The following is an 11,063-nucleotide window of genomic DNA, read 5'->3' on the forward strand; positions in this document are numbered from 1 at the left end:
CCCCCTCCTGATCTCTTTCCACCTCGTCCTCGTCCTCCTGGGGAAGGGGCAGGCTGTGGGCTCCTGGAGGGCCGGGCAGGGCCTGGGTATCCCTCGAGGTTCCCGGCCAGGCAGGCCCTCCCTCTGGCTCGTCCCAGTGCTGAGGTGGCACCGCTGTCCAGGCCTCACGGGAAAGGCACTCAGTGGTTCTCCTGGCAGTGGCCACATCCTCCCCTGGGCACCTTCCCCCGATCCCCAGCACTCCTAGGACACTCCTCGCTGTCCCTTCCCTCTGCTGGGTCCAGCCGGAGTCTGCAGACCTGAGGGTGGCGTTGTGTGGGCGTGCCCCTGGCCACCCCAGTCTGACATTGCCATCCCCCAGAGTTGCCACCTCGCCACTGGACATGCAGTGTCCACAGGGGGTGTCCACCTGAGCTGCCGACCACACGGGTGACCGGCAGGCCCTGTAAGGGTGGGGCAGGTGCCAGGTAGGGCTCAGGTGACCCTGAGTGTGGGGTCAGGAGTGGCTGCAAGGACTACAGAGGTGGCCACAGGGGAACCCTCCTCCTCCACCCCTCCTGGCTCCAGTGTGGCCACCTCCTGTCCCACAGCTGGCCCCCTGGACATCAGGCCCCAGACCAACAGGTGAACACCCCAGGTGCCGGACACCCTCAGCCCTTGAGCACGAAACCCACATCCGTTCCCTGCAGGGTCTCTGTGGGCCCCGGGAGGGCCCCAGAAGGGCTCTGGGATCAGGCCTGTTCACCCACCCTCCACCTGTGACCTCAGGCCCTCCCTCAGCCCCTGGACACGGTCAGGCTCAGGGACTGCACGGGACAGGGTCTGAGGGCCGTCCTTTCCCAACATCCCCAGTTACTGTCCCCCAGGCCCGAGGTCATGGCTTGGTTGGGCACTGAGAAAGAGCAAGGGACCCAAGATCCCACCGTGCACACAGGGCCGCAGTGGACACCCTCCAGGGAGCCTGGGCCTCCTCCCAGGGTCAGGGTGGGTGCAGGGCCTCCCCTTGGCAGGAGTCCTGCCTGCTGCAGCCCTTCCCCTCCACAGAGTCCCTCAGCTCCCGGGTCACCTCCACCCCAGCCCGGAACGACCCCCCCTCCCACACATCCATCGGGTGATAGGAGCTTCTCTAGGAACCAGGCCAGGGACACTTTTTAGGCCCTGCCCTGCGGGGCTCGCTTCCCCTGGGGACAGTCATTGCCACCACATCCTCAATCTCAGGGGAGCCTTCTTGCGGGTGGGGTGAGGTCTGAGGGCGGGGAAGATGGGTGAGGGGCCAGGAGCTTCCCAGCCCTGGGAACAGTGTGTGCCAAGGCCCCAAAGCCTGGGGGGGGGGCTCGGGTTCTGCAGCCACACGGGGGGGGGGAGGGGGTTGACTGAGTAGCAGGTGACAGGTCCCTCTGGCTGCTGGGTGGGAGCAGGTCTGCAGGGTGAGGAGGAGTCCATCCATGGCCGACCCTGGCCTCCCGATGGACAGGATTCCCGTACCTATGGACAGCTCACCTGTTCAGTGTGGGCTATTCGGTGGCTTTTAGCTTACACACAGGGTTGTGCAGCCCTGGCCACAGTCACTGTGAAACACTTCATCACTCCAAGAAGAAGCCCCTTGTGCCCTCGCTGTCCCCCCAGGGTGCTCTCCTGCATCAGTGAAGCACCCATGTGCTTCCTCTCTGGATTTGCTTCTTTTGGACGTTTCATACAAATGAATCACACAAGATTTGTCCTTTTGTGTCTGACTTTGAAGCCTGTCTATGTTGTCTCATGTGTCATTATTTGTCTTTGTGTATGGTTTTTTAAAATTGCTAAATCTGAATACCACAGACTAATTTATAAAGAATGAAGATTTATGTGGCTCAGGCTGGGAAGCTCCATATTGGATGGTGTACTAGCCAGCTTTCCATCACTGTAATAGAATACACAAGATAATCAACTTATAAAGAGAAAAGGTTGATTGTGGCTCACAGTTTTGGAGGTTCTAGTCCATGAACCTAGTTGAATTAAGTTTCTGCCCTCCATACCCCCCAGTATGAACTAAATTTCAGCATGTCTTTGATGTGGCATTCTAACTGTACTGATACCTCTTTCCTTTTAATTTCTGAACATATTTCATTCTGTGGACAGACATTTTGTCTATCCATGCAGGGGTTGATGGACACTTTGGCTGTACGCACCTGTAAGCCACATAAATAACACTGAACATTAGTGTCCAGTTTCATACGGATGCATGTTTTCATTTCTCCTGGGTTTATACCTAGGGATGGAATTTCTGGATAATACAGTAACTCTGACAATCTGATTAACTTCTAGACTGTTTCTCATAGTGTCTGAGTCACTCTACATTTCCATCTCAGTGGGAATTTTTTATTGGTGCATAATGATAGGATTTGTTGTTACGTATTCAGACACGCACACAAGATAACAAAATAAATTTGGCAAATATCACTCCCCAGCACTTCCTCCCTCCCTCAGTGATAACTTCTTTAAAAGGCTGGATGGAGACCGAGCCTTCAACCTCACCTAATCACGAGGGGTTTCATCAGGACTAACTTTGTGCTTGGCACAATCAGTGGGGGTTGTGTTAATCAGCTCTCCGTCACTGTAGTAAAGTACCTGAGGTAATCATTCTAAAAGAAGAAAAGGTTTATTTTGATTCATGATCTCACTTGTCTGTACAACGGGGTGGCCCAGTGTATCATGGCAGGAGCCTGTGAAGAGGAGACCAGGGCCCCAATATCCCTTTCAAAGACACATTCTCAGGGACCCACCTCCACCAGGACCCACCTCCTAAAGGTCCAACTACCTCCTAATAGCACCTTGGGCTGGATGGAGACCGAGCCTTCAACACGTGGATCTTTGAGGGACGCTCCAAGGAACATGTGGCTGACGTGTGGATGGATGGATGTCCTGTGATGGGCAGAGCCAGCTTAGCTGGGAGCGGGGTTGTCTGGTGGGAGCACAAGATGTGACGGAGTCACACAGCTCCCCGGGTCGGCGGGCTCTCTTCAAGCCATTGACGTCAGAGTTCTGCATTGGACTGTTAAGTCATGTCAAGTGGAACCCTGCAGAATTGCCCACATTAGGCCATTTCTAATAGACAGTATTATTATATGATTCAAACTAATACTTCAAAAACTGTGAGAGAAAATTGGACAGATTGAATAGTAACTGACCAAGAAAGAAAAAAAAAATGATCAGACAGCAGAATATATCACACCCCCAACCTAAGAAGTGACATGATGGTGGAGGTGTTGTTTTAGCCATGGTGCTCAGGTTGGGCCTCCCTGAGGAGGAGGCGACATTTGACCTAACACCTAAAAGCCAGAGGCAGCAAACTGAAGGCAGAGCTCTCCAGGCTTCTGGAAATGGCAAGTGCAAAGGCCCTGAGGTGAGAATTGCTTTGGGGTGCCCCCAAGCAACAGCTCTGAGCTATTAAGGGGTGTCAACCATTGTGCACCTGGTCCCTTGGGGGGAGAGGCCAGGGTTTGGGGCCCCTGAGGCACTGACAGATCAGGCTGTGTGGCCAACGTTTCCTGCCTGGAGGGCCATCTCTCACCCCCATGGCCACCCCCAACATTTTGGTGGTAGGCTAACAGTTCCCCTTCCATTCAGAGCAGGAAAATTGCTGTAGTGCAAGTCAGTGACTTTGACAGATCGGTTCCCTGGAGTGTGGCACAGGGGCCTTGCCTTTCCTGTCCCTCTCTGGTTCTCTCTGAAATGGTTTGGAAGAGATCGTCTTTTTTTTTTTATTTTTATTTTTTTTATTTTTTTATTTTTTATTTTTATTTTTTATTGTTGGTCGTTCAAAACATTACACAGTTCTTAATACATCATCTTTCACAGTTTGATTCAAGTGGGTTATGAACTCCCAACTTTACCCCGTATACAAATTGCTGTATCACATCAGTTACCCTTCCATTGATTGACATATTGCCTTTCTAGTGTCTGATGTATTCTGCTGTCTGTCCTATTCTCTACTATCCCCCCTCCCCTCCCCTCCCCTCCCCTCCCCTTTTCTCATCCCTGTTTAATGTAAATCTTCTTCTCAAGCTCTTCGTCCTTACCCTGTCCTTGTTTACTCCCCTTATATCAAAGGGGTCATTTGGTATTTGTTTTTTAACGATTGACTAGCTTCACTTAGCATAATCTGCTCTAATGCCATCCATTTCCCTCCAAATTCTATGATTTTGTCGTTCCTTAATGCAGAGTAATACTCCATTGTGTATAAATGCCACATTTTTTTTATCCATTCATCTATTGAAGGGCATCTAGGCTGATTCCATAATCTTGCTATAGTGAATTGTGCTGCTATGAACATCGTTGTAGCAGTGTCTCTGTAACATGCTCTTATTAGGTCTTTAGGGAATAGACCGAGAAGGGGAATAGCTGGGTCAAATGGTGGTTCCATTCCCAGCTTTCCAAGAAATCTCCATACTGCTTTCCAAATTGGCTGCACCAATTTGCAGTCCCACCAGCAATGAACAAGAGTGCCCTTTTCCCCGCATCCTCTCCAGCACTTATTGTTGTTTGACTTCCTAATGGCTGCCAATCTTACTGGAGTGAGGTGGTATCTTAGGGTAGTTTTGATTTGCATTTCTCTAACTGCTAGCGATGGTGAGCATTTTTTCATGTACTTATTGATTGATTGTATGTCCTCCTCTGAGAACTGTCTGTTCAGGTCCTTGGCCCATTTATTGATTGGGTTATTTGTTATCTTATTGTCTAATTTTTTGAGTTCTTTGTATATTCTGGTTATTAGGGCTCTATCTGAAGTGTGTGGATTAAAGATTTGTTCCCAGGATGTAGGCTCCCTGTTTATCTCTCTTATTTTTTCTTTTGCTGAGAAAAAACTTTTTAGTTTGAGTAAGTCCCATTTGTTGATTCTAGTTGTTAACTCTTGCGCTATGGGTGTCCTATTGAGGAATTTGGGGCCCGATACCACAGTATGTAGATCATAACCAACTTTTTCTTCTATCAGATGCTGTGTCTCTGATTTAATATCAAGCTCCTTAATCCATTTTGAGTTAACTTTTGTGCATGGCGAGAGATAGGGGTTCAGATTCATTTTGATGCAAATGGATTTCCAGTTTTCCCAGCACCATTTGTTGAAGATGCTATCCTTCCTCCATTGCATGCAAACTCTCCTCAAGTTCAAGAGTCTAATAGACCACCATACAATAATCATGGGAGACTTCAACACACCTCTCTCACCACTAGACAGATCTTACAAACAAAAGTTAAATAAAGAAACTATAGAACTCAATAACACAATTAACAACCTAGACTTAATTGACATATATAGACTATACCACCCAAAATCAAGTAGTTACACTTTTTTCTCAGCAGCACATGGAACCTTCTCAAAAGAGGTGAAAGATTTATATAATGAAAACTACAGAACCCTAAAGAAAGATATAGAAGAAGACCTTAGAAGATGGAAAAATATACCCTGCTCATGGATAGGTAGAACTAACATCATCAAAATGGCGATATTACCAAAAGTTCTCTATAAGTTCAATGCAATGCCAATCAAAATCCCAATGGAATTTCTTGTAGAAATAGATAAAAGAATCATGAAATTCATATGGAATAATAAAAGACCCAGAATAGCAAAAACAATGCTAAGCAGGAAGTGTGAATCAGGCGGTATAGCGATACCAGACTTCAAACTATACTACAGAGCAATAGTAACAAAAACAGCATGGTACTGGTACCAAAACAGGCAGGTGGACCAATGGTACAGAATAGAGGACACAGAAACCAATCCACAAAAGTACAACTATCTTATATTTGATAAAGGGGCTAAAAGCATGCAATGGAGATCGTCTTTTTTAAAAAAAAAAAGAAAAGGAGCCGTCTGTGCCCACCTGCTTCTGGGGAGTGGGATGTCTCTGTGCAGGGCCGGCCACAGGGGCTCTGGGGCACTCAGAGGGCTCCGCTGGGGGAATCCGCTGATCTAGAGGAAGGAACCCCCGGAACCGAGCATCATGGGGGGTGGGGTGTTGGGTCCAAAAGCCACCAAGAATCACACGATTGCTCGGGACCCACTAGGGTCACTTTCCAGTTAGAAGGGACTGGGAGGGCTTGCCATCAGGCTCAGCCTTGTCACAGGGAAGGGAGGGAGGCGCTAGATCCAGGTGGGACCCTGCTTCCTGGGTCTCCGTGGTGGCAGCTGGGTCAGATCCTGGGTCCTGCCCCTCTCGGACCCTCCGCTCTTATCAAGTGGACACTCCTAGGACTGGAGACTCAGGGAAACGACGGCACAGGTCCACCTTGACTCCAGACCCCAGCCAGTCGTCCTGAGTCAGGGCCCAGCACAGGACACGGGGGAAGGGGGGACCAGGTCCCACTCGCACCTCGACAAGCCCCTTTCTGCAGTGAACGTCCTGCAGCTGGGCACGGGCATGGCTCCTTCTCACAAGCTCAAGAGGACACACTGACTCCAGAGGGGGAGGGGGGGAGGAAGAGGACGCCCCAACAGGGACAAGAACTAAGAATCGTGGTGGGGAACCAGCCCCAGCTGGCCAGTCGGCGACCTCCTGCATAAAGGGCACCAGGCATCAGATCCAGGCCAGGGGTTGTGGACGTTCCCTAGATCTGGCTGACGAGTCTGTGTGTGTGTGGGGGGGTGTCCACCTTGTGGTGTCTGATGGAAACATCTGACCTCAAAAGTGAGACCTGGGAGAGAAGCCAGAGGATTCTCTGAGGGTGGGTACCCTGCTGGGCTGAGAACTGAGCTGGACATTGGTAGTAGCCCTGGAGCTGGAGCCATTGCGGAGGAACAAGGACGGGCAGAGCGACAGGCCTCTGCGCTGGTGGGTGTAAGCCCGCCATAGTTAGTAGCGTCTCACTTCTCCTGTATCTTCATCCTGCATCTCACTTCTCCTGTAAAATGGAGAGATTAATAGTCCTACCACTCAAGGCTGCTCGGAGGAAGGGCAGCATCATTTAGAACAGGGCTGGACCCCGAAGAAACACTCCAGGCTCTGCGTAAGCCCTGGGGGTGGACGTCCTGCACCATTCCACAGAGACCGTGAGATGGGAATGGAATCCCGGTTCAGCAGAGGAGGGCGTGGGTCTGCGGCGATGGCCTTTGAAAGCCCCTCCACTGGTACTCGGTGAAGAGCTGGGCACGTGGGGCTGGCACCCAGAGCCCCATTTTTGGGTGCTGAGATGGTGAATACTTCCTGGGTCTCTCCCAAATCAGATGCGAGACTGAGAGAGCACGGCCTCACCTATCTTAGCCACAGTGGCCATCCCTCCAGGATCTCCGGACTGCAGTTGGCCCTAGACAGCCTGCTCTGGGCCTTGCAGGAAAGCCAGCCCACTTCTGGTTACTGATCAACCTGCCAGAAGCTGCCAGTCTCCACTCACGGGACTCACGGGCCATTGACCACACACTGTTATTGTTTTGATGGGGTCCTGCCCTCCTGGAGTGTTTGCATGCCCCCCCCGCCCCCCAGTCAGAACCACCGTCTTCCACAAGAGGAAACTGAGGCCCAGAGAGGACAGGAGGCTGGCAGTGCTCCGAGGCCGCTTCTGTGGCTTTGTGTCCCGGGTCCCTCCACTACCAAAAGGGAATGTTAGTCTGCAGGACTGCAAAAGCCCAAAGTGCCATGGGGTAGGGGCTACGACGCTGACCTAGGGCGGACCAAGGAAAGGTGAGTCTGGATCTTTGGGGTCAAGGACCAGAAAACGGTGGGGACTGCCCCTGGCTGAGGACCCCTCCAGGCCACAGAGTGTCTCTGGTTGGGAGAAAGGAACAGGCCGAGATCTTCAGTAGAGCGCTGGAGTAGGGTCGGCTCTTGCTGGGCCTCAGCACTGTGCCCCAATTTTCGCGCCCCCTTGCTCCCTTCGGTCCCCACCTACAGCCCCTCTTAGGCTCTACAGGCCTGCGACCCACCTGCCGGCTCCCCGTGCTGCGGGCGGGGTCCTCTGCTGCCCTCTGGCGGCCGGAGAGTGCAGCGCGGGCCTCAGCTCAGGAAGCCTGCAAAAGCCACCACCGCGGGGCCACTACCCGCAAGGAACAAGCGCTCGCCCCAGGGGAAGGGTCTGGCGTTAGGGGCTCTCACCCGAAGCCCGAAAACGCTGCTCTTGATGGATTATTGTCGTTAGTTTCTGGGGAAACTGAGGCCTAAAGAAAAACTAAGTGTATGTGCGGGGGTGTTGGGGGTCCTAGCCCGAAGTCACCAAGTCAGGCACAGCCAGGACCAGGACCAGGACGCCCCTTGCAGCCGCTGTGCCCTGTGCGGTGGGTTCGCGCGCCCTTAGCCCCCAGCCCGGAATCGGTTTCCTTCGCGCGCCCGCTGGGCAGCAGCAGTGCAGCTGCTGAGGTCGCGGGCAGGAGCGGGTGCGGGGAAGCAGAGGAGGGCGCCCGCGGGGCGTGACGCACTGAGGCTGGGAGGGCGCAGGGTGGCGCGGGGCGGGGCGGCCCCCACCGGCTGCATATAAAGGCGGCGGCGGGACGAGCAGAGCCAGAGCGAGCTGCCTGTGTTCGAGAGTTAGCCTGAGTCGGAGCCCTGTCCTGAGCCCTATCCTGAGCCGGAGACGATCTGCAGGCGAGTTGAGCCCGAGCAGAGTCCCCTGCCGCTCCGGCGTGTCCACCCTCGCGCCCTCGGTAGCCCTCAGCACTTCTCTCGGCCCCGCATCCGCCCTGCGGCCCCTCCACCCAATGAAACTGGCGGCGATGATCAAGAAGATGTGTCCGACCGACTCGGAGCTGAGTATCCCGGCCAAGAACTGCTACCGCATGGTCATCCTGGGTTCGTCCAAGGTAGGCAAGACGGCCATCGTGTCGCGCTTCCTCACCGGGCGCTTCGAGGATGCCTACACACCCACGATCGAGGACTTCCACCGCAAGTTCTACTCCATCCGCGGCGAGGTCTACCAGCTCGACATCCTGGACACGTCCGGCAACCACCCGTTCCCAGCCATGCGGCGCCTCTCCATCCTCACAGGTGAGCTTCGGGGAGCCGGGGCGCACGGCGGGCGCGGGCAGGAGGGCGTGGAGACCGGTCCAGGCTAACCTGCGAGGGCGGGCTGGTGGCGCGGGCGGGCGGGTCCCACTTCTGCGCGCTGAGCTTGGCGCTTAAGCGCACCGCGCGCCTCGCGCGGCTGCGGGAGCCTCTTGGCAGCCGCCCTCACCTCTCCGTCCTTGTCCCCGCTCTGCAGGAGACGTTTTCATCCTGGTGTTCAGCCTGGACAACCGCGACTCCTTCGAGGAGGTGCAGAGGCTCAAGCAGCAGATCTTGGACACCAAGTCTTGCCTCAAGAACAAAACTAAGGAGAACGTGGACGTGCCCCTGGTCATCTGCGGGAACAAGGGGGACCGGGACTTCTACCGCGAGGTGGAGCAGCGCGAGATCGAGCAGCTGGTGGGCGACGACCCCCAGCGCTGCGCCTACTTCGAGATTTCAGCCAAGAAGAACAGCAGCCTAGACCAGATGTTCCGCGCGCTCTTCGCCATGGCCAAGCTGCCGAGCGAGATGAGCCCCGACCTGCACCGCAAGGTGTCGGTGCAGTACTGCGACGTGCTGCACAAAAAGGCGCTGCGGAACAAGAAGCTGCTGCGGGCCGGCAGCGGGGGCGGCGGCGACCCGGGGGACGCCTTCGGCATCGTGGCGCCCTTCGCGCGGAGGCCCAGCGTGCACAGCGACCTCATGTACATCCGCGAGAAGGCCAGCGGCGGCGGCCAGGCCAAGGACAAGGAGCGCTGCGTCATTAGCTAGGAGCCCCCGACCGCGCTGGCGACACAATCCAAGGAGGACTTTTTTTGTGTAAGTCAAATTCGACGCCTGGGCCAGCCTGGGCGCGCCCCGGGCCGCGAGTGCACGCGGACTGGTGTCTTCCCTTCGCGAAACCCGGCCTCGCGCACTGTGAAGGCGCCACCAAACAGAGAAGGGACGGTCATCTGCTCCGGAAGGAAGGAGAACTGGCAAAGACCTGGACTCCCCCACCTTTGAGCCTCTCTGTTGGCGTCTCCCACCCTCACAACGTGGATGGTGGCCCAGCAGAGGGGGCATTTGTCTTTTTTTTTAATCAGAGACCAGAGAGTAGGGAGGGGGTGAAGTTCACCAGCCACTGTTGGGCATCAAGTAACCGGTCCTGCCTGGCTTTAGCCTGAGGGTCAGGACCCTGGGGGCATTATCTTGTCTGTGATTCCCCATTGCTGTAACAGCTGGCAAAGGCCTCTGTCCTCCAGAAAAAACTGTCGGGGGTGCGTGGGTCAAGTCATAGCCAAGAGACTTGTTTACATGTGTGTGTGTGAAGTTGCACAAAGGAAAAACAAAACAGAAAACTTGCACTTTAATAGTAGTTCCGCTGTCAACATGGACATGAACAAAATCCTATCCAGGTGTTTATACTGTGTGTGTGTGTGTGAAACTCTAAAGTTATTGTTGTTGTTTTTTAATATAAAATAAAATAATTTAACATGGAAAACGCGGCTTTCTTTGCTTCTAGAAGGGTTGGGGGAGAAGGGAGGAGGCTGGGTTTCGGCTGCCAGGACTTTGGACATCACCTTCTCCAGAACAGGAAAATAACCCTGCCCTTCTGGAAACAGCTTCAAGCCTCATGGGGGAGGAAACCAAAAAAACTTCCATTTGAAGGGGCTTCTAGAAAATCAGGACAGACGAGGATTTCAGGGATCCCCCTAAAAAAATCTTTCTAGCCATCTACCTGCTTATTCTCCTTTGGCCCGGTCACTTTGGGCCTGGTGTTCTGAGTGAACACTCTGATTTCCTCTTCTGTAGAACTGATTTCTCACTCATCACAGGGCAGACCCAAGCTACAGAAGCTGGTCAAACTTGAAATGCAGACTGTTTGACACTGGGGCCTGGCTGTCACAAATAAGAAAATGGAACCAGAGAGACCCATGGGGAGCAGGCTTGTGCTGGACCCTTGTCCTCTTGCCCCAGGGTTACATGACTAGAGATAGTTAAGATCCCCACCGCCTCCAGCTCCCCCTGTAGCTTCCAAAGGCACTTGCTGCCCTGGGTGGGGTCCAGCAGACCTCTGCATCTTGCTGTGTCCCTCAGTGGTTAAGGCCATCTGCTTGTAACTCATGACCC

At 53.8% G+C, this 11,063-nt stretch overlaps 1 protein-coding gene across 1 annotated transcript; it reads left to right on the forward strand.

Annotated features, from left to right (window-relative positions):
- Positions 1-8,455: 8,455 nt before the first annotated feature.
- On the forward strand, positions 8,456-10,434 carry Rasd1 (ras related dexamethasone induced 1). The gene is made up of 2 exons (XM_005339448.5): positions 8,456-8,951; positions 9,166-10,434. Exons 1-2 carry the CDS (start codon positions 8,666-8,668, stop codon positions 9,720-9,722), a joined length of 843 nt encoding a protein of 280 aa, XP_005339505.1. The 5' UTR covers positions 8,456-8,665; the 3' UTR covers positions 9,723-10,434.
- The last annotated feature ends 629 nt before the right edge of the window (positions 10,435-11,063 follow it).

Source organism: Ictidomys tridecemlineatus, chromosome 3 (genome assembly GCF_052094955.1).
Source record: "Ictidomys tridecemlineatus isolate mIctTri1 chromosome 3, mIctTri1.hap1, whole genome shotgun sequence".
NCBI classification, from domain to species: domain Eukaryota; kingdom Metazoa; phylum Chordata; class Mammalia; order Rodentia; family Sciuridae; genus Ictidomys; species Ictidomys tridecemlineatus.

Coding starts and splice junctions, on each gene's coding strand:
- Rasd1 (XM_005339448.5), top strand. CDS start 8,666: ATGAAACTGGCGGCGATGATCAAGAAGATGTGTCCGACCGACTCGGAG. Junction 8,952..9,165: donor GCGCCTCTCCATCCTCACAG/GTGAGCTTCGGG, acceptor CCCGCTCTGCAG/GAGACGTTTTCATCCTGGTG.